Raw genomic sequence first — 24,252 nt, 5'->3', positions numbered from 1 at the left:
AAACAAGCGTTACCATCACACCGATATGTTGCATCAAACTCTGGGAGAGAGATAGCCTTAAGGGATGTACGTTGCATCAAACTTTGGGAGAGATATAGCCTCAAGCCATGCCTAGCATCAATAAACATTGCTATGACACTCTTCAATTACAGACAAACAAAACAAAGACAACACTTCACACTAATGATCATGGTCCAAGTCTAAGATCTCGACGGGGACAGTGATGTGAATGTAATTATGATTGTTCAATGTCTTGGACAACAGCTTTAGAAACCCGGTAGAGCGAGTCGAGAGCAGAGCGGCAAGGCAACAAACGAAACCAATGCGAAGAAAACAAGGAATCAAAGAAGGCAAGAACTCGGGGGAAGATTACAACAAATAAGAAACCAAGGAAATCCAACAAAAGAAAAGTACTCTAAAACAAACTTCACTCACACCTACGCCACCCAAACACACCAACACGCACTCACTCACCCCAAAGTCGGTTGATCGAGTATGAAGAAAACAAAGCATGCAAAACCAACTCTACACACACACCCAACTCACACATGCTCATACACATACATATAGCAGGGCAAGAATTGCAAGCTGAAAGAAAACAAAACAAAAAGCGAACAAAGAAAGAAGACCTGCCTCACAGTTTTTACCATAGTTCCGCCAAGGTGAGAAACTTCCACTCCAAGGATACCAACCACCGTGACTTGATGTAGGACCCTATGCTTGCAAGGTTCGTTGTAGGCCTAGTTGAAGCAGGACTAGGGAGCTTGTAAGGTGCAACCGAAGGGAATGTTGATAGTGCTCTCCGAACTGTGCTCAAGGGTTCCTTTTACTTGCGGGAGGGAGAGTCTTCCGTTCTTCTTAGAAAGAGAGTGCAAGTGCAATGATCACAAACAAAGTGAATGCTCCTGTGAATGAAAGTGTTGAGAATAAGAGAGAGAGAGAGAGAGAAGAATACGACACCAGACGGTTCTCAAACCCCCCTCCAAAGGCCCACTCTCTATGGCGAGAGAGGTCTATGCTATAGATTGCACAAATCTAGTACAATGGTCTAGATGATGTGGACTTGATGATGACTATGTCAACGACGATGGAGACTATGCTGATGACGACGATGGTGTCATCGTTAAGTCCGAGATCTACGACGATGGCGACGAAGGTATCGTCGTCAAGATAGGGATCTCCGATGACGATGACGAAGGTGTCGTCGTCAAGATAGGGACTTTGATGACGATGACGATGTCGACGACAATGATGGTGTCGACGACGACGGCGTCAAGGCTGAAAACTGAAAACTCTAGGTGCTCTACTGGGGACCTGTTGTTGTGGCGGTACGGCAGCCTGAATCTGCAACTGCTTCGCCACACTAGGGCTGAAATGCAAAAACGCTGGCTGATCTGGCTGAAATCTGAAAACTCTAGCTGATCTGCTGAATTCAAAAAATGCTAGGCTGATTCGGTACGGTGGGAGCGGGTTCTCGCGAGGCTAAGGGCTGAAAACTGAAAACGCTGGCAGAACTTGCTGAATCTGATTTTCTTCTTCTTGAGAAAACGCTAGGGCTCTTGCTAAGGTGCTGCGTGATTATTGGGTGTCTGCCTCCTTGTGTCCCTGCTTCTTCTTCTTCTTCTACTGAGTGCCCAATGGTTTTCTTTTATAGTTCTTTAGCAAATTGCCCTACTTACTTTTCCAACAAAAGTCACTTATTAATAAATAAGTCAAAAATGTGTACTTTGGCAAAAAGGGTTCTATGCTCTGGAAAATGCTCATGATGGTAACTGAATGTCATGCTAATGATCCTACTGTGTGCAATCAGAGGGTATGCAGCTACAAGTACCTGGACATGCACGGCCTGCACACAGGCTCACAAAGGTGCCAAAACACTTCCTAGGCTTCTTAAACCCTAGAAGTAGGAACAGCTTGTCCACGTACACATAGGGTTAGATGTGCACGTACAGGGCCCCTCCTTTTTAAAGTGAGGTACTGGTACCATAGCAACAAGGAATGGCCGTTTTCAGGTCTCCGTTCCCCGTTCCCCGTTCCCGTTCCGAATCCCCGTTCCGTGTTTCAAACGTGAGTACCCGTAACAGGGAATGGCATTTTGTTCCGCGTTCCCGTTCCCCGTTCCCGTTCCAGTTTCCCATTCCTGGTAACTATGACTGGTACCGAGCTGTAAGGCGTCAAGGGAGTGAGCCAACAACTCCTGGAATCCTGCAAAGAACTCTTCGTCGGCCCACTCTCATGCGTGGGTCGTCCAGGTCTACCTTCTTCAAGAATCTTCGAGGAGGAAAATTCCTGAACCATTTCCCATAAAATCATTAACATATCCATTCCATGTAGAGTAACTAGAAAAATACTATTTTCCCTAATAATTGTGCATGCAATGCACATGAACAAATTGACGGAGTGCCAAACCGTTCACCAAACACACGCAAAAAGTGGGATCGAAAACTTGACTTTTCGGCCTAAACCTATCAACCGTGATCACAACGGAAATGCCGATGCTCGATGGACAATCTTGCTCGTGCTCTTTTTGAGACTAAAAGCGACAGACAAAACGAACACTCGAAAAACAATGTGAATTCCTTAAATGCAAACTTTTTTTTCTTTCCGAGAGTGATCCACATAAATCCGTGCTCATCCGTGAGCGAATCATGTGCATCATACAATACGGCATGCCTATGAAAAGGGAACAAATAAAGATGGTGACGAAAATACAAGAAACCGTCACAAATGAGAAACTCAAACAATGCGTGCTGGCTAATTATGAGTACACACAATACTTCCTAAGTGGGTTCTTTGGACCTCGACTCGAGAGTCAAGATCAATCCTACGTGACTGATCGTATCTGTAATAAGGTTAGCTTCAATAGAAACATCATCATTCAAATCATCATCCTTGCGAACATTCACATCTCTATCATGCAAAAAATGTGTTTCGTGCTTCGGAGAAGAAAGGACTGAGAGAGTCTCCTTCTCATGTTTCTTTTCAAGCTTCACCTGCACATGAGAAATGAGAGCTAAAGAATGAAAATACAAGAAACCGTCACGAATGAGAAACTCGAACAATGCATGCTGGCTAATCATGAGAACACTCAATACTTCCTAAGTGGGTTCTTTGGACCTCAACTCGAGAGTCAAGATCAGTCCTACGTGACTAATCGTATATGTAATAAGGTTAGCTTCAATAGAAACATCATCATTCAAATCATCATCCTTGCGAACAATCACATCTCTATCATGCAAAAAATGTGTTTCGTGCTTCGGAGAAGAAAGGACTGAGAGAGTCTCCTTCCCATGTTTCTTTTCAAGATTCACTTGCACATGAGAAATGAGAGGTAAAGAATGAAGACCCTCCTCACCACGAATGATTATGGGAGAGTCGCTTTTGGCATTTAGAGTGATCGTATTGTCTGCTTAATCAATGAGAGGGTTATGTTCATGAAACCATCGAATGCCCAAAATCATATCACATTCTAAGAGAGGAGACACAACAAATCTTCTACGGAAGGAAGCTTGTTGAACAGTGAATAACACATCACGACACTCGTGTAATGAGAGAGTCCATACCGGGAACGAAGCCTGACACATCGAGAGAAGTTGTTTGGCTAACCTCCAAGCGGGCTCTTTCTACAAGAGCGTCACCAATTACATCATGCATACTACTAGAATCAAACAAGATCACAATGTGTTGACCATTCACATGACCATAACACTTCATGAGAGACTCATCATCTATATGAGCATTAGAAACTTGGGACACACTAGTGTTCTCATTTATGGCATTAACATAGGACGTGAGTTCTGTGGGTTCTTTAGGTTCGTTGGATGCTTTCTTATGACAATCTCTTTTCATATGACCTTTAGTGTGACATTCAAAACATCTTTTGTCTCGTGCATATTTGGCTCGTTCTTCAAGAGTTAACCATGCTCCTAAAATTCCTTGAGCAGATTTTTCATCAGGCATCAACTTGGGTTTTCTTGACTTTTAGCTTTTCCTTTTCCCTTAGGTTCATTGTGAGAATTTTGTGCTTGAGAAATAGAGGAAGATTGATTAGGAGAATGACCGTTGGTCTTACCGTTCTTACCATTCTGCAGGTTCTGAGAATTATGAGTGGTACTATGAGAAGACTTGTTCTCCTTAGGCTTACCTTTATTGTGCTTCATCTCCTATGCGAGAGCAATCGCTACCGCCATGTTGAGATATATTGGGTCAAGGACTTTGACATCGAACTTGATATACTCGTCCAACCCGAAAAGAAATGCCTCTTTGCACTCTTCATCCGATTTGCATAACTGGGTGCCGAGTTGCAAAACATGGTTAGCAAAAGACATAACTGGCATACCATTTTGCTTGAGATTGCGCCAATCTTCTTTCAACCACACTAGATACTGAGGTGGCATGAACCACGCCTTGAGCTTGTCTTGGAAATCGGCCCAATTGAAAGAAAGGGGCACGCCTTCCTCGGCTTCCTCTAGGTGTGCGGCCAATTGTGCCTCTTGCCACGCTTGATACCAATTAATGACATCATCGGCAAGATACATGGCTGCCGTCAAAACTTTACTATTCCCTGTTTTCTTAGTTGTCGCAAAGTAAGCATTAAATTGATGAAACCAAGAATGAATAACATTATCATCTATCTTACCGTAGATGGGGATGGGGGAGGATCAGGGAACGATCCTCCTGGTGTAGGAACTTCTTCTTCTCCAACTCCACTCTCATCATCTTTATGCAAGGTATCCATTCCGCTTCGGGTGATCACCATACACTGAGATCTTGGGTACTTAAGTTCTTGAGGAACTTGGGTTCTTGAGATTCTTCGGTTCTTGAGGTTCTTGGGTTCTTAGCTTGCAATCAATGTTTGAGAAGGCTTTTCTCTTACCCGAGCTCGACTCTTTCCTGCGGGGCGCACCCCTTGGCAGCCTTGCGCTCACACCAAAGTTGCTTTTTTCCACCTCACGTCGATTGGCCGGCCGCTAATGCACGGTCCGCTCTCAATGAGTGAAAAGAGGAACAAGGGGAGGCTTGACAAGCCCTTCTTTCTTCGGTTACCTGCCACTCTTCAAAAACACGATTAGGAATCGACACGCCCAAGTGGACTGGGGGTTACGTTCGATCGCTACAAGCAAAAAATTTCTTGTGATTCTTTCCTTGAGTGATACAGAACACTGCCAAAAAGCTCTGATACCAATGTAAGGTGCAGCAGAAGTGAATGTTGATAGTGCTCAGGATAAGTGCTCCGAACTGTGCTCAAGGGTTCCTTTTACTTACGAAAGGGAGAGCCCTTCGTTCTTCTTACAAAGAGAGTGCAAGTGCAATGATCACAAACCAAGTGAATGCTACTATGAATGAAAGTGTTGAGAGAGAGAGAGAGAGAGAGAGAAGAATACAACACCAGACACTTCTCAAACCCCCTCCAAGGGCCCCCCCTCTCTATGGTGAGAAGTCTATGCTATAGATTGCACAAATCTAGTACATTGGTCTAGATGTTGTGGACTTGATGATGACTATGTCATCGACGATGTCGACAACGACGATGGAGACTATGACAATGACGACAATGGTGTCGTCGTGAAGTCCGGGATCTGCGACGATGGCAACGAAGGTGTCGTCGTCAAGATAGGGATCTCCGATGACGATGACGAAGGTGTCGTCGTTAAGATAGGGACTTCGATGACAATGATGATGTCGACGACGACGATGGTGTCGATGACGACGGTGTCAAGGCTGAAAACTGAAAACGCTAGGTGCTCTACTGGGGATCTACTGTTGTGGCGATACGGCAGCTTGAATCTACAACTGCTTCGCCACACTAGGGCTGAAGTGCAAAAACGCTGGCTGGTCTGGCTGAAATCTGAAAACGCTGGCTGATTTGTTGAATTCTGAAAACACTAGGATGATCTGGTACTAGATGGGGAATCTGGCAAGGATCTGCAACCGGGTGGGAGCGGGTTCTCGCGAGGCTAAGGCTGAAAACTGAAAACGCTGACAGAACTTGCTGAATCTGCAAACGCTGATCTTCTTCTTCTTGAGAAAATGCTAGGGCTCCTGCTGAGGTGCTGCTTGCAGACTGCTGGGTGCCTGCCTCCTTGTGTCCCTGCTTCTTCTTCTTCTATTGAGTGCCCACTGGTTTTCTTTTATAGTTCTTGAGCAAATTGCCCTACTTATTTTTCCAACAAAAGTCACTTATTGATAATAAGTGAAAAATGTGTACTTTGGCAAAAAGGGTTCTATGCTCTGGAAAATGCTCATGATGGGTACTAAATGTCATGCTAATGATCCTACTGTATGCAAACAGAGGGTATGCAGCTACTATAAGTGCCTAGACATGCACGGTCTGCGCATAGGCTCACAAAGGTGCCAGAACACTTCCTAGGCTTCCTAAACCCCAGAAGTAGGAACAGCTTGTCCACGTACACATAGGGTTAGATGTGGACGTGACACAACCCCTCCAAGCAGTTTCTACACTGCACACAGGAGGCCAATGACGCAACCTAAAGCTCAAGATGTTTGGGCAGCAAGCAAGGGCATCTTTTTTTAGATAAAGATTTCCAACCAAGACGGGGAGACATCTGGCGAAGGCGACCAAGTAAACCACCTAAAATTCTTTAAACCTTAAGCGGCCACCATAGTCGAAAGTATGGTGGTTGCTAAAGGTGGGGAACTGTTCGTCACAGAGAAAAATCAATCCACTACATCCAAGGGTATCACAAATCAATCCTAAAAGTGAGACGCATAACACAAATCAGCCTAAAGTGGGGCGCCCTTCGTTTTATAAGCCAAGGGAGTCGATATAAGCCAAAGGTCGAACAATTAAAAAGCCAAAGGTCGGACAAATAAAAAGCCAAAGGTCGGATAAATGAAAAGCTAAAGGTCAGACAATTGAAAAGTCAAGGGTCAGGATCATCCAAAAGGCTAGGCTAGTATCTATATAAAGACCTCCTGGGGACATTTGTAAGGGTCATCAATTTTTTGCCGATTTCTCCCTTTGAGCATTTGTGAAGATGATCAAGGCTTTGAGCTTTCTTGAAAACGACAAAGGCTTGAGCACTTGTGAAGATCAAGAAGGCCTTGAGCACTTGTGACAACAACTTGTACTGGCCATCTTTTGCAATATAAAAGAAATACCCTTTAGGGGCGCTCGTCTTGGGAGCCAACGCTTCTATGGAGGGAGCTCCGCCTTCGTGTCTCTTGTCTCTCTCTCTCTCTCTCTCTCTCTCTCTCTCTCTCTCTCTCTCTCTCTCTCTCTCTCTCTCTCTCTCTCTCTTCAAGTTGGAAGTGTCTACTATTGTGATTCACCATTTGTTCTTGATGTACAGACAGGTTTTAGTGTACATCAAAGCTCAGTCGATTGTTCTTCTACGAACAATTCGATCCTTCCCACAGTAGCAGAGCATGATGATTTCAGAGTCCACCTCTCACAAAAGTGAAGAGGAGAACAACAATGAAGCGGAGAAGGATTTTGTAGAGAATGTTTCCTCTGAGGCGGATGATGAAGAAATAGCTAAAATAGAAACCATGCAACTCATTCAACAGTTTCTTGTTGCTACTAAGGATCCAAAGCATTCAAAGTTCATTAAGGCAAAAGATCTTGAGACGGCGGTAAAGCAGTGGAAGGCAAAACAATCCAGAACTTTTAGCAAGGTCGACTCAAGAAAGATTGGATGCAACTAAACGAGAAAGGCAAAAGGGCTGATGTCACAAGACTGTGACAAACACTAACTTTACTTGTCGGTTTTCTTCCGTTGATTTTTATTTAATTTTTGGGACCCTCTTTTTGAAATCACAAATACCGGACATTGCATGGCCAATGTGAAACCGCCATTGGCAGAGACTTTCACCCCCAGGAGTCAAGGCCAAGCAGCCAAAAGATCGTTGGGCCGATCGGCCTTGGAATCTAACTAGTAAAGAAGTGGCTAGGCTCAGTTAAAGTCATTGAAGCCCCTCAGCAGGACTTTGTAAGTTGGTGGGTACTAGGAAATTAAACCAGAAGGGACAAACTCGACACATGGCAGTAGGAGAGCAACCTACAGGCCAACACACACATCCAGAAGCTCTCATCCCAAGAGGTGGTGCCCAAAATTGAGAGGGTTGTTTTAGAGTTCATTAAGTGAGTACAGTGTGTGTGTGTGAGTAGTGCATGCAGGTGAATACAGCTTTAACGGAAAGCTTGCCTTCTCCCTTGTCTCATGTAGCGCGATGATTTGCTCTCGTGCATCTCTCTCTCCCCTTTGCACATATGGTAATGCCCCATTAGTTGGGCTTCTCAAAAGACCATATACAGTTCTGTGGGTTTTATGCATGTTTGCCAAGGCAAGAGCTTTCTAAACAAAAACCGTATTAGCTAATTTCTAATCCCTCACAAGTACGCACAGTTCCATCGCAACAAATTTTGAAAACGGAGAGTTTTCTCGCATGAAAACTTGTCCAAACCACAAGGGAACTGTCCCATTGCGTGCGGGAGCTCCTAAGACACAAGTAGACGTGTTTGCTCCGCTCAAAATGATCAAAACAGAAAATTACAGCCTGTCGTGTTTATTTGCAGGTTTAGGGTTTCGCACCTAAGCAAGACAACATCAAGGGAGCCTCAAGGAAGCCTTGGGGTGTTTATACAAGGGTTTGGGCACTTGACAGTGACCAAACAGGAATCTACAGCACGCTGAAATTCAGATACAGACCTTTGTAGGTTTGACCAGCTTGGTGAGAGTTTGGTGAAAGTGTTCAGGATGTTTATTTGCAATAGAATAAAGAAATACCGAGAGGGGCGCTAGTCTTAGGGGCCTACAAGGTGTCATTGTCTACTTGGGAGTGCTCTAGCTACCAAGTTGTGGATTGTTTTGAAGTGGTGAATTCCAGTTTTAGGTTCAAATTTCAATTGTGAATTTACAGGTTCAATTGGGATCGTACAGTGTAGGGAAAGTTAGACGGTTTATTTACAAGTGCAAGCTAAAGTTTACCGCCCTTTTGTAAGGCTACAGGCCGGTTTCATCTGACTCAACATGAGGTCAGACAGATTTATGGGGAGACGCTCGCTTTTCCTTGAAGTAGCTGATGATTTGTGTTCGTTTCACGAAAGGCAAGGTTTTCATGATGCTCTGTCAAAGGAGGCAACGGAAGATGCAATGAAGACAAGAACCGGCTCGTGATCCAATGGACACCTCAACTTCGATCTAGAACACCTGCAATGCCACATACACGAACAAGGTACCTGTGGAGAAGAGAGATCACTAAGGTAGAAAGAGACGGGACATCTGAGAATGAGAGAGAGAGAGAGAGAGAGAGAGAGAGAGAGATGGGAAAGGCTCTCCATGCCGATAACAAGCTGCTCATACAAGTGACCAAGCGTGGTCCGACGTTGAACTGCTGACATAGAACTGACATGCTCAATGGATACACCCGAGGCACACATAATTGCGACTAATATTGGCATTGTCAACTGCTCTTGCACATGAGACTATTGACACACCCTCAACATGGGCTGCCCTAGTCTCTTGAGAGAGCAAGGCTTTGGCGGGATCTCCTCCTAGCAAGAGAACTGATCTGGAGGGAGATGGACATGCCTCATGGCAAGGATCATCAGTGTGTGCTCAAGGTTCCTTTTATTGAAGGGGAGAGAGAGCCCCCCTTAACTTAATGAGAGATTTAATGAGAGATTGTGCAATGGACCAAAGCAAAAGAGAATGGAAAATTGTGAGAGAGAGTGTTGTGAGTAATAGAGAGAGAGAGAGAAGATCGACACAGATGGAACCCCCCCTTCAAGGGCCCCCCTCTGTATTGTGAGAGTGTGCGTGTGCGGAAGCGTGAGAGAGAGAGAGAGAGAGAGAGAGAGAGAGAGAGAGAGAGAGAGAGAGGACACAAACGCCAGAGATGGTGAAGAGGGGGCGATCAACCCCCCATGACTACCATGAGCAGAAGACCCAATCCAATCAAATATGATCTCTGTGAGATGAGAGATGTGGAAGTGGGTACCGGTACCCCCCTAGCCCTATAAAATTATAAATAGGTGCCCGAGGGGAGGTAGGGCAAGGCCTGATAAAAATCCCAACGACCCAACAGAAAAATGATATATGGAAATATATGTGAGCACCCTGACGAAAGTGGACGGCCGACCCCAAACTCGAGCGGCCGGACCAGGAGCAACCTAGACTATGGGTGGCCAGCCCGGAGACATACTAGCCGTACATGTATGCCCTAGACCTACGAAGCAGCAGAGTGGTGTGAGTCTAACACCCCCTCTCAGCACCGGGTGCTGAACAAACCGCATGAAGCCGAAGATGTGAGGCAAATGACAAAGATGTTTGCTGCGATGTCCACTGAAGGACAATACTCCACGAGTGTAGCAGCAATCTGGGGTGTCCGAACCGCCGAGAGATCTCCATGGTAAAGTGCCGTCACGAACAGTGTAGCAAACTGTTGTACTCCGCTAATGCAGTGTGAAGAAACTGCGTGAAGGTCCCGAACTGAGTGTGAAAACAACTCCTTGTCGTAAAAGAAGTGCCAATAGACCTGCAAGTGTCCTGCCCAATAGGATCTGTGGTGTCTGTAGTCAAACCGTCTGGAGAAAATGGAGAAGCCCAAGAACCGTCATGAGAATGATCGAAGCCTGTCAATGCATGAACCTCCAACCAAGTGTGGCCAGGTGGCTAAGCTGTGTAAAATCCAGGAAGGCCAGATGTAGCAATCTACGTCGTAAACGTCCTCCGAATCAAGGAAAGCCAGACTAAATAGTATGCACTATAGAAGCTACCGTAAGCTGCAGCAGTCACCGATAGACCGCACGGACCACCACCGGATGGTGTATTGTCAGTAGGTAGGGTCATCCAAGATGAGGGGAAAAAGAGCAACTACGCTACCATCCAAGCCAAGCTCCGGGTGACTCCGGATGTAGTCGCGTAATGATGCCTAACCTCCCGCATCTCGCCGGTAAACTCTCTAAGAGAGTCCAAAGCACTGAAGTCCCACTCAAGTTTGCAGATCCAAGCAATGAACCTGTCCAAGAAGAGATCCAAGATCCTCACCCTAAGTCCATGTAGATGCTCCTGTGTAAGCAAGTGATATGACCTGTCGAGGTCAAGTGATAAGTGTCTGTCCACCCAAGATGGTGGTGTCTTCTCTAGGAATGTCGGAATCCCATATGCCATGAGCATGGCCATATCTCGTGTGAACTCCTCTGATGAGTGCATAGGTGTATCCATAGCAAACCACAAGTCACCACCCCCTCTAGAGTGTGCAACCGCCGAATGATGGCTGGAATGAATGGATCGTACGCCCGTAGATGATCAAGCCGAGGTCGAAGATACCGTGTACTGCAGCAGTCACTGAGAGACCGCATGGACCACCAACAGATGGTAACCTGGCAAAAGGTAACTTCATCCTCTATAAAAAACACAAGCCATGTGGCTGCTGTCCACCCAAAAACGCAACTGCGAGGTGATGAAAACGCTGCTGTCCAGCAATTTTCAGCGTGTTCGTACGCTCTCAGCAGGGGCCGGATCGGTGCAGAGGGTGTAGGGAAGGTTACTCTCTGTGTGCACAGCCGTCAGAGGGCTGAAAACAGAGAAAACAGCATGGGGCAATGGCTGAAATCTGATGAAGACGGAGAGGATAGTTGCCGGCAATGCACCAGTTGCAAAGCCGGGTAGGTGGTGGCGAGATCCAGAATTTAGAAGTTGAGCGCTGCCCTCCTGCTGCAAAAACGGAGGTCAATTTGCAGCCCACTTTTGCTGCACTTTTTAGCACCAAAAACCTTCTGGTTGCTGAAAAAATAAAGGCTTGATGGGGTACCCTACGTGCCCAGCAACTTGTGGAAGGTGTCAACGACACAAAGTGACCAATAAAACTGTCGAAAATGGGCTGAAAACCCAAAAACGCAGATGAAGGTCAAAAACGCAAATGGAGGAGGGGCATTTCCGGCGACGAAACTGTTCCAGAAGTGTAGCGCTAGCAGGGAAATCAGCAGATCTAATGTTTCTTGCAAAAAACACAGGTTGAGGTGAGGTCCTCCGCGACAGAAATGGCTCTCGTTTCTGCGCTTGCCTGGCTGATGTAAAAACGTTGGCAGATCTGGCTCCAGTTGCAAAAACGCTGGCTGATCCAGCCCTTGGGAGAACCTGATGCAGAGATGCGTTGTCCCAGGCCATGGAAAGCCTAAGCTGCTGATACCATGTGAGTGCTCGTATGTGAAGAGAGAGAGAGAGAGAGAGAGAGAGAGAGAGAGAGAGAGAGAGAGAGAGAGAGTAGACACAAACGCCAAAGATAGTGAAGAGGGGGCAATCAGCCCCCCCATGACTACCATGAGCAGAAGACCCAATACAATCAGATATGATCTCTGTGAGATGAGAGATGTGGAAGTGGGTACCCCCCTGGCTCTATAAATAGGTGCCCGAGGGGAGGTAGGGCAAGGCCTCATAAAAATCCCCACGACCCAACAGAAAAATGACACATGGAAATATATGTGGGCGTCCGGACAAAAGTGGACAACCGGCCCCAAACTCAAGCAGCCGGACCAAGAGCAACCTAGACTATGGGTGGCCAGCCCGGAGACATACTAGCCGTACATGTATGCCCTAGACCTGTGAAGCAGCAGAGTGGTGTAAGTCTAACATGTATTGCTAGAGAGGTATTTGCTTTAGATTGCACAAAGTCTAGTACAATGATTCTAAATGCCGAGATGCTTGGCGACAACGACGACCAGGCTAAAGAGCTGAAATCTGAAAACGCAAGTGATGCTTGAGTGTCGAAACTAAACGTTGTTCTTAGGCTGAAATTTGTACTTGTTGTGACGACGACCACGACGATGGCGAAGGCGATGACGACGGCGACGACAATGCTTGGTAGAATTGCTTGTGCGGCGAGGCTATAGCTGAATGCAAAAATGTTGGGGATCTGTTGCGATGGGGCTGAGATCGACGACGAGGGTAGGGCTAAATGCTGATGCAAAAACGCTGAGGTTGCTGGCAGAAAAACGCTGATGCATAGGTTGAGAAAAACGCTTATGTGGTTGGCACACCAGGTGCTCGGTACTGTTGGTATTGAGACTCGCAAAGTTACTTGGAACGGAAATGGGGAACGGGAACGGGGAGGAGGAGGGGGGCCGGAACGGGAACGAGGCCGGAACGGTCGACTAAAGTAAGGCTTGAACTACCTCCATTCAGCTTAGTCCCAAATAAACTCCTAAATAACCCAAAAACTGCCCCCAAACCTACTTTCAAACTGCACCAGATATGTGCCCCAAACAGCCCCAAATCTGCCCCCAAATGCCTACTTTTGCCCGTTCCACCGTTCCGCCTCATGTTCCCCCTGTTCCGGAATACCGTTTGGATTACACCCCATTCCGGAACGGCGTTCCGTTCTTGACTCCGTTTCGGGTCCGGGACTCGTCCAGAACACTGTTTCGGAACGTTTGGGCTATGTTCCTCCCGTTCCCTGTTACACTGATTGAGAGGCACTTTCACTGCTCCTCTGGCTAACTCTCGTAACCCAAGGGTTGCATTCATAGGTGCTAATGACTGGGTTGGGCAGCCTCCAATAAAACCCCACGATTTGGGAATTCCAAGGATTACTTATTAATAAATCTGCTCTATAAGAGGTGGTTCACATGCAGTTTGGAAAATGGTTCCATGCAGTGACAAATGCTTATGCTTGATGTTGGGTAGATGCTAATGCTAATGGGTTGTGCAATCAGAGGGTATGCAGCTACTCTCAAGTGCCTGGACATGCACGTCCTGCGTATAGGCTCGCAAAGGTGCCAGAACACTTCCTAGGCTAACCTAAACCCTAGAAGTAAGTACAGCTTGTCCACATGCACATAGGGTTAGATGTGCACCTGACATCCCCCTCTTTTCAAGGTAAGATACTCGTACCGAGTTCTATGGCTTCCATGTAGTCCGCCAACAACTCTTGGGAGTCTACAAAGAACTCTTCGTCGGGCCACTGTGCTGCATGGGTCCCGCGATACTTGAACTTCAAGAAGGTCTGTAGTGCTTGCTTCTTTGGGCCGTACCGAAAACGATGTTGAATAATCTACTTCAGCTCCATGTCTTCAACTTCGTCTACGATCTCGGGTTCACCTTCTTCAAGAATCTCCTTTGGGAAATATCTCTGAAACCACTTCAAACACAATATCATAGACACATCTGTTACTTGTCGAGTGACTGAAAAAGGATTGTTTCCTAAATGACTGTGGATGGAATGCACATGAAAATTGTGACAGAATGCTAAACCTTTCACCAACAAGTACATGCCAAAAATGCGATCTAAACTTAACTTTTTGACCTAAAACTATCATCTGTGGCAAACCACAACGGAAATGCCAATGCTTGATAAACAAACATGCTAGTGCTTTTGATATGATTGTGTCCTGCCAAGGAATGAACATGCAAAACTAACTAACAAGACGTACAATCGTGAAACATTGTAAATTGCTTGAACGCAAACCCTTTATCTTTTCTAGAGTGATCTTCATGCATCTGTGCTTATCTGTGAGCGAATCATATGCATCGTGCAATATGGCATTCCTATGAGAAAACAACATATAAAGACCGTGACAAAAATACAAGAGGCCATCATGAATGAGAGACTCAAACAATGCATACTGATTAATCATGGGAACAAAAGATACTTCCTGTACTTCTTGAATGGGTACTGAGGACCTTGACTCAAGAGCCAAGATCGGTCCTGCGTGACTCATCGTATCTGCAAATGGGTTAGCTTTACTAGGAACACAATCAATCAAACCACCAAATTGCTCACAAGACTGGAACCATAATTGCTCACAAGACTGGAACCATCTAGCTTGACGGTCACTCCAAGATGTACTCGGTACAAACTGGAGCAACTTGAAGGCTTGATGATCCTTACGAACAATCAAATCTCTATCATGCACAAAATGTGTGTCGTGCTTAGGAGAAGGAATAAGAGAGAGCTTCCTTAGTGTGACATTCAAAACATCTTCCTTCCTTTGTATATTCAGTTCGTTCGTCAAGACTTAACCAACCTCCTCCTATTCCTTGAGCAGATTTTTCATCAGGTGTCAATCTTTTAGCCTTTTCTTTACTATCACTGTGAGAGTTTTGTGCTCTAGGTGTAGAAGAAGATTGGGAAGAAGACGAATTACCGTTGTTCTTACCATTCGGTTGGGTATGAGGGGTACTCCTTCGGCTTACCTTTGTTGTGCTTCATTTCTTATGCTAGAGCGATTCTAACGGCCCGATCTGCAAACTACAGTTAGAAAAAGACATAAGAGGAGTGTCATTTTGCTTGAGGCCACGTCAATCTTCTTTTAACCAATCAAGGTACTGCGGTGGCATAAAGCGAACCTTGAGCTTGTCTTGGAAGTCGCCCCAATTGAGAGAGAGATACGCCATCCTCCGCATGCTCAAGATGCTCAACCCACTGTGACTCCTGTCAAGCTTGATACCAATTAATGGCATCACCCGCTAGATACATGGCAGCAGTCAGAAATTGCTGTTGGTTTTCTTGTAAGTCGCAAAGGAAGCATTAAGTTGATGCAACCAAGAATGAATCACAGAGGCATTCATCTTACCATCATACTTACTGAACGTCAACTTCTCAGTGACTGAATTGTTGGAGGAGTCGTCTCTATCTGTGCTACGTGATGACTCACCGGCCTCTCCTTGAGTGGCTCGTTCTTTCGAGAGTACCTCTAGGATCAGCTCCTGCATGCGTTGGTCCCTCTGTGCCTCTCACTCGAACTCCATAGCCGATCGCTTTTCTTTGGCCGCTATGCATTGAGCCCTTGCGTGCTTGCTCACGCTCGAGCTCCAAAGTTGCCCTTCTTTCTTCAGCTGCTATGCGTTGAGCTTTGCGTGCTTGCTCACACTCAAGCTCCATAATTGCCCTTTGTTCTTCACGGTTTTTATCCATGGCGGCACGCTGAGCCTCTTGTTGTAGCATCATCTCCATCATCGACTCGACCAAAGTCTCCGTCAGGCTTGGTGCAATCCGTGGCGTAGATGGGGATGGGGGAGGATCAGGGAACCATCCTCCTAATATAGGAACTTCTTCTCTTCCAACTCCACTCTCATCACCTTCACGCAAAGTATCCATTCCGCTTCTGGTGATGACCACACACTGAGTACTTGGGTACTTGGGTTCTTGGGGTACTTCGGTACTTGGGGTTCTTGGGTACTTAGGTTCTTGGGGTTCTTTGTACTTGGTACGGCTTGCAATTTGCGTTTAAGAAGGCTTTTCCCTTACCCAAGCTCAACTCCTTCCTGCGGGTGCATCCCTTTGCGGCCTTGCGCTCATACCAAGGTTGCTTTTCTCCACCTCATGTTGATTGGCCTGCCACTAAGTGCAAGGTCCGCTCTCAATGAGTGGAAAAGAGGAATGAGGGTAGACTAAACAAGCCCTTCATTTCTGAGTTACCTACCACTCTTCAAAAACACAGATTAGGGATCGACGCGCCCAAGTGGTCTTGGGTTACATGCGATCACAACAAGCAAAAAACAATTATGTGGTTCTTTGTGCTTCTTTCCTTGAGTGATGATAACGAACACTGCCAAAGAGCTCTGATACCAATGATGGTGTATGCTCGGGATGAGTGATCACTGTGTGCTCAAGGTTCCTTTTATTGAAGGAGAGAGAGAGCCCCCCTTAACTTAATGAGAGATTGTGCATTGAACCAGAGCGAGTAGTAGTAGTAGAGAGAGAGAGAGAGAGAGAGAGAGAGAGAGAGAGAGAGAGAGCACCAAATGGGGTCCCAAACCCCCCTCCAAGGGCCCCCCTCTCTATTGCTAGAGAGGTAGTTGCTTTAGATTACACAAAGTCTAGTACAATGGTTCTAAATGCTGAGATGCTTGGCGACGACGACGACGAGGCTAAGAGGTTGAAATTTAAAAAAGCTAGGGTTGAAACTAAATCGCTGTTCTTAGGCTGAAATCTGTACTTGTTGTGACGACAACGACAATGGTGACGGCGACGCCGATGCTTGATAGGATTGCTTGTGCGGCGAGGCTATGGCGGAATGCAAAAACGTTGGGGATCTGCTGACGATGGGGCTGAGTCGACGGTGAGGGTAGGGCTAAATGCTGATGCAAAAACGCTGAGGTTTCTGGCTGAAAAACGCTGATGCATAGGCTGAGAAAAACACTAATGTGGTTGGCACACCAGGTGCCTGGTACTGCTGGTACTGAGAGGCACCTTTACTACGCCTCTGGCTAACTCTGGTGATCGAAGGGTTGCATTTATAGGTGCTAATGACTGGGTTGGGCAGCCTCCAATAAAACCCCACGATTTGGGAATTCCAAGGGTCACTTATTAATACAAATGCTCTGTAAGAGGTGGTTCACGCGGAGTTGGGAAAATGGTTCCATGCGGTGAAAAATGCTTATGCTTAGTGTTGGGTATTGATGCTAATGCTAATGGGTTGTGCAATTAGAGAGTATGCAGCTACTCTAAGTGCCTAAACATGCACACCCTGCGTACACGCTCACAAAGGTGCCATAACACTTCCTAAGCTAACCTAAACTCTAGAAGTAAGTACAGCTTGTCCACATGCACATACTGTTAGATAGGCACGTGACACCATGGCTCCCTTTTGGCATACTTATCGATATCCTTAAAAGCTTGATGTCCTTTCCGAAGTGCACCACAATTGGTATAAATATCGGCCAAAGCATTGTTGCACACAACATGTCTCCTCAACACCCTCGAAGCTAGCCAACATTTGGCACAATATTTAGCATTCATATAAATTAAAGCATTGCCATTCACAATCTTGGACATGCATTTCAACCAAATCATCGACAATCAAGACATTTTCCCCAAATAGCCGACACCCAAGTCGGTAATAGATGCCAATAATCCACCTGAGTGACAATCCTGTCCAAAAAATGACGATATCTCTGAATTTCTCCTTGTGAACGCGGAGCGTCATGACACCACTCAATTTTGAAAAACTTCAAAGGTGTGTGCTGAAATTGTGAGTTTGCTTGCACATCACACATCACTTGAATGACTAACCCAATCCGCACGAGACCAAGGATATGCGTACCTCATACCCTACGCTACACGTTGATGCTACTGGATGCCCACAAATAGTACCAAAAACACCCACTTGCATCTTTTACAAATCAATAGTGCAACACAGTTATGCAAGAGGGAAACTGACTCAATGGATCTGCCTATACACGCAGGTCTTGTGTAAAGGCTCACAAAGGTGCCACCCTAGGATCCCCTACGCTTTTTACTCTTACTTGGGCTTTGAAGTCGATCTAGCATGTCCACGTGGCACAAAGAGCAAGTGAACAGTTCTCAGCTTAATACCACTATCATCGATTTCCCATTCAAAAATTGATCGAGCAATGAACAATTGTGTGCCTTCACCTGGCGTATCGCATAGACACAGTAGCAGCCATGGATTTTGAATAGGGTTCATGAAGTAAGTTTCAAGTATTTTGAGCTGCTTTTCCCAAAAGTTTCCACCTAACAAAACGTCAGCCAAACTGGCAATCGTACAATACCTTGCAGCTTGGATAATCGAATAAATCTTTTGCCATTAAAACTTTCCAGAAGAGTTCAGAGGTTCCAAACAATTCACGGTTCACCAGTTTTGTAAACTAAAGAAAAAGCGTTTCTTGCACTTGTATGCACTGATGGGGCTTTTGTCATTGAGATGCTCAAGTAGCATGTCGCCTTTGAGGGTAGATCTCTCAGAAAAGGTGGATTTCGTGATCGTGTCACATGTTTAAGCCGTATCTCAAAAGATAAGTATAATAGAACCAAAGTACCACTAAAGCATAACAATCAGCTTAACAAATCAGTGGTTAAATCCAGGACAGTCAAAGCCAAAGTTTCAACTCAGTACCCACTATTTTTTTGTTCAACACATTCACAGGACTTTAGGAGATGTTTAGAATGAACACACACGTATGCACATGCATGCACACACACTCTGCCCCAAAATTCTTTCGAATGTGATGCAAGCAAACAAGAGATAAAAGGTACAGAAGAAAAGGAGAACAAAATGCTTATTTGTTATCATGCATAATGGTTGCTTCTTTCTGTGATATGTAGTGTGGCAACTGATGCTTGTCAAGCTATGAAAAGCTATGAGAGAAGTCCAGAGAGTTCAAGTTTCTCTAAGGTGTTGCCGTGCTTGAGACCAGTTGAAGCGACCAATGCTCTGAACACCGCTAAATCAGCTATAAAAAACTTGATCAGTCAAATGAATGGGGCTATTGATTTGGTCAACGGAAGAGAAGAGCTGATGAAATTGCAATATGCTAATGGTTCTTTCGGAATCACCTTGAAGCACTTCTGTGATCCTTTTGGACCACCCCCAGATTACCTAGAGGGGAAATGTTCAGCAAATCAAAGCAACTTTTCGACATTTGAGACAGTAAGTGTCAATTCTTCATTCTCCTTAAACTCCCTGACCAGTAATTTTACTGGGACATAGATAGTTGAGGTTGATGTGTATCCGAATGAAGGCCTCTTAAATGTACATCTGATCACCTTCAGAAGCATACACAAATATGACAATCCCCATGGCAAGCATTGTGTTGATCCACTCATATTTCTAATCCTATCAAATGCCCACTTTGCAAGAAAATGATTCATTGTCTGAGGGGTGAATGAGGGATGCCTCAATATAATTTAGGAGAATCCAAGTGTTGAAAGTTTATTTCTATGTTGTCAATCTATCATCTTCTTTGGCTATTACCAATCTATCATCCATTGCCAATATATCATCTTCCTAGGCTGTCCCCAACAAAGGCAGACCCTCTTTTGGTTACACATTTACTATCTTTCAAAACTGTTTGCAGCATTACAACCTGACACAGCAAAAGAACAATCCCTATGTGATTTTGTTGGTTCACAAGCTATCTGAACCAGCAGGCAAAGCAATGTTCTTCTTTTCCAGTTGCAAACAGCCTCAAGCATGACCTTGTTTTGCCCGTCGAAAGCTCGTGCAGTCTTGTGAAGTGTGAATTGTGCATGCACGGATTCTTTAGACTATTCATATATGCGGTGGGCTAACATACACTACATGTTTTCTATGAATGCAGGATTATGATCAATACCGATGTGCAGAGGATGTAGTGCGCCATTGCTTTGAGTCAAGCACACCGATACCAAACTCCTATTACACCCAATTCATCATCTCAATATCAGCCGCAAAAGAAGTGATAACGCTACTGCCCGCTCTCTATGGCATACTGACATGTGCATTCATCAAGAAAGCTTTTCAAGACCTTACCGCCAACCACTGCAGTAGCATTGAAGCCGCGTTGAACACGTTGTGGATTGCGTTTGCGGCTGCATCTGTGGCCATGATGTCTGTGCAGGTCATGTGGATTGCCATACGGAAGCACTTGACTGTGAAGAAAGACTTCAAGCTGCAGTTCATGTATTCGCCATTTGGATAGTTTTGATTTTAATTTTCACTAGGCTAATTGACGACGAAGAAGGTTTTGCGGGGGCAATTGACATTCTAGAGGGGTTAGGATGGTGCTTTTAGTGTGGAGAGGGCAAGGATGCACAAGCAACTTGTAGCTAGAGATTTGGTAGTGGGTAGTGGCACTTTTGTAATCTTTAATTCAGTCTACGCCTCTTAGGTGATTTAAAACCCCATGTCTCTCTCTCTCTCTCTCTCTCTCTCTCTCTCTCTCTCTCTCTCTCTCTCTCTCTCTCTCTCTCTCTCTCTCTCTAAATTCTAATATAGACATTATGACATACATAGTGATGTTTGATGCACAAAACAATAGAGGTTCTTTATTTTCCCACCCACAAGCTCCATGGCATAGGTAGAGGCGTCATGATACCATTATACCAGAGTGTACAAACAATTGATTTATAATAACAGAGCAAAAAATTGAACAACACCAAGTTTCTATGTTGAAGAGACAAGTTTAATTGCATCAAGATCAAAGCCCAACACAAATACAATGCAACGAAAGAACGTGCATCTAGCATATATACCCTTGAAACACTCTAAATTGCTCCAACAACATAAAATTGAAGATAGAGTCAAGCTCGTGCTTGAGAATCTAATGATAAGTCATTGCAGTGTATTTGTTAGCCCTATTAGCAACAAGTAGATTCTTATGCCTAGATTAGAGCTTAATTCAATTAATATAATCATAGATATAAATTGATAGAGTTTATGATGGATGATTTAATGTAGCATTCATGACCAATACATGTAATTAGAGAGCTTGATAAGATGCTTCAATTTAATCAAAAGAGAGAGAATGTGTAGATTCAAAATAGATTCTAGATTAATGCATTCTAGTTTGTACAAAGTTTGCTCTTTTGTAGGGCTAGAAAAAACACAAAAGCTGGCATACATGGACAACATGTGGCTATTTCTAAGTCTTACACATCATGGTTGACTAGTCATTTTCCACATTGTTGGTGCACAAATGGTGCATAAAGAAGGATACAAAGTACACATACAAAAGTGATTATGTTTCATTGATGGTTGTTCTATGGATGTTCCTTTTATAGCTTTGGAGCTTTGGTTACCATTGTGAGAGAAGCTTTGAGAGAGCGGTTTATGAGACCAATTATGCTAAAGATTTGTAAGCTCCCCTAGTTAAGAGATGGCCCTTTGAACTCAAGATTTTTGGAATACCTCTCCTTCAATATGATTTAAGATCACTTTAAAAGTTTGCCTTGATTGTTGTGTGAAGCTCTCCTTGAAGAGGGGACACCAAAATGAGTCACTCTTCTGCTCTATGTGAAAGTGATTTTGCAATTAGTGGGAACAAAGGCTAAAGAGGTGCTCTTCGATCCTTGAGACTTGACCTTGTGTGTAGATGGTGGTACCAGTCTCTTTGGAGAGATGCCTCCCACCGGTCTTGTCTAGAGACTATAGGTTGAGGCTTTCCAAAAATCTAGAGACTCGATCAAATATTGTGCCAGTATTTGAAGTAACCAACAATAATTGGTAGTGCATTGAATGTTAAATCTCTTTGAGAAATAAGCCGATGATCATGAGAGGGATCAACTAATGCATATTCACCAAATGAAATGCATTTGTGACCCTAATCCATTTGTCATCCAACTCTGCACACACAGTGCTATCTCCACAAGAGCTCTTATCTACACCAATTGTGCAAGAAATAGCATATGTTGTTGCCTTGCTTCTTCAATTAGTTCCCACAAGTCTTCTTTCTCCTCAGAGGATACACCTCACTCTTCTACCGTGGGGAAGACGAAAGGTTTTAAAGCTTTGAAGCAGGATCTAAAGCACATTGTGGAAGAGGAAATAGTTTCCATCTCATACCAAGCTACTGGCAAGTACATGTTCAAAGATGCATAGAAAGAATCACACTCCAATTGGGGTATGACTATCTTAATGGAAGTAGCCAAGAGTCCCATAGATATGGCAGTGATACAGTAGGTGGTGGTGGACGCCGTTGACATAGAAAAGGTCACTTTCATCATCAATAAGAAGGAGATTCAACTAATTGCTGCTCCGATTACACATGTATTCAAATTGCCTTATCACTAGAATCCCAAAGTTACTATTGTTGAAGAAATCAACGCATTTCTGAAGGAAACCCCAGAGTTGAAGACCAAAAGAAATTCATGAGGAGTGGGTATCCCAGTGTTGGCCCTACCAAATAAGGCTATATAAGCTTTGAGCCTGAAAAAAAATGCTATTGATGTATGTGAAAAGGTCTTCAGTATGTTGTTGGCTAGAGCACTGAACAAGAATTGCCCTTGTAATGTGAGTACTATAATGTACAACATTGTGGTGGCAAGTCAATTTCCAAAATTTTATTCAAGAAGAACGAGAAAATGGGGAGAAATACAAGAAGGCCATCAAAGAGCTAAAAGAGGATTATGAAGAATTGGGCATGATCAAGTCCAATCTGAAGACCCAAAATAAAAATTTGCTAAGAGATCTTAAGAAGAAAACTATTGAATATGAATCAACTCTTAGCCAGAAGCAAGCAAGTGTTGACAATTTAAAAGCCACAAACAATGTTATGAAGCAATCTCTGGTAGATATCACCGATTTTGAAGGGAACATAACTCTGAATCTGGACGAGTTAAGAGGTATGGTGGAGAATATGATGTCAGAGAATTGGGATTAAAGTGCAACAGAATTTGTAGCTTAACTAGAGTAAACAATCAATTGTGTAACATTGAGCATATTCGAGCATGACAATTGCAAAGCATGCATTAACTTAGATTCAATCACACATCACATACATGTACCAAAACTGCAAGAAAGTGAGAGAGAAGAATTCGACACCAATTGAGGACCGAACTTTTTGCAGTCGACCCCCCCTCTGAAAGGACTTTGTATTAATAAATTCTTCTTTTTCAGAAGAGATTCTGATCAATACAATTGGCTATTCGCACTTTTAATTTCACAAATTGAAGAGATGAAAGCTCTAAAATTTGGCAAAGTTTGTGATTAGACTTTTCACTTAAAACACCTCGTTGAACTCAATCCCAAGGCCCTAAACACCTCGCAGGTGATAGGATCTGCGAGGATTAAGTAAGAATCAAGTTGAAAAGAAGATATGTAAGCATTAAGAAGTAGTTACTAGTAACCTTCATAGTTAATTATGTATAAACTTGAGTAGCTATAGCTATAGAGACCTGTGTGTGTGTGTGTGTGTGTGTGTGTGTGTGTGTGTGTGTGTGTGTGTGTGTGTGTGTGTGTGTGTGTGTGTGTGTGTGTGTGAGAGAGAGAGAGAGAGAGAGAGAGAGGAGATGATGAGCCTTGAGAAGAGCATGGAGAGCGTATTTTTGGCTGAGGATTTCATGAAGCTTCATGAGACAAGAAGACAGAATTTTCCCTGCTCTCTCCAGCGCAGCCTTGCAGAAAGACGAAGAAAACTTCCTCTTGCGGTCCTCAAATGAAAAAACTCTAAACTACAAAGTTGTTCATCTCACCTCAAATGAAATGCCTTCTTTTACAAAGACGCCTTATTTTTTTATTTATTCCAAAAATACTCACCCTAGGTCCTGTAAAAGCAGTTTTCTATTTTTAGAGCTACTCCTCTCACCCTGTGGACCACATCCCTTATCTCCACATAGCTTTAGGTTGGCAAGTGTGGATAATAACACCTTGGCGCCCATATCCACCTTTTGGTTATCCTTCTCACTTTTGGAGGTTTTTAGGATGCGTTTTGGACTCTTTTGGACTCGCTAAGATCCCGTCTTTGTCCCATAAGATCCCAATTGAAGCCTTATTGAATTCCGTTGGCACTTATAAAAGAATGCATTCAAGTTTTGGAAGTCTCTATCACACAAACACATTCCTTTGCC

At 44.3% G+C, this 24,252-nt stretch overlaps 1 protein-coding gene across 5 annotated transcripts in view; it reads right to left on the bottom strand.

The window, feature by feature from the left end:
• Nucleotides 1-20,549, bottom strand: part of LOC147444665 (uncharacterized) — an 82,114-nt gene extending 61,565 nt beyond the window's left edge. For 3 of the 5 annotated variants that reach the window (XM_086527200.1, XM_086527201.1, XM_086527199.1), the window contains exons 1-2: nt 20,219-20,549; nt 20,043-20,101 (exon numbers count right to left, since the gene is read on the bottom strand). In XM_086527200.1, coding sequence (XP_086383326.1) covers nt 20,043-20,101; nt 20,219-20,368 — 209 coding nt within the window. In that variant the 5' untranslated portion in view covers nt 20,369-20,549. Of the gene's footprint in view, nt 1; nt 19,474-20,042; nt 20,102-20,218 lie in introns of those variants that run through there. The other 2 variants (XM_086527198.1, XR_015190054.1) reach the window with 2 other exon arrangements.
• Between the last annotated feature and the right edge of the window lie 3,703 nt (nt 20,550-24,252).

The sequence above is a fragment of the Adiantum capillus-veneris genome, chromosome 13 (genome assembly GCF_014529385.1).
Source record: "Adiantum capillus-veneris isolate H3 chromosome 13, ASM1452938v2, whole genome shotgun sequence".
NCBI classification, from domain to species: Eukaryota; Viridiplantae; Streptophyta; class Polypodiopsida; order Polypodiales; family Pteridaceae; genus Adiantum; species Adiantum capillus-veneris.
This window is presented reverse-complemented; position numbering and strand designations above follow the sequence as displayed.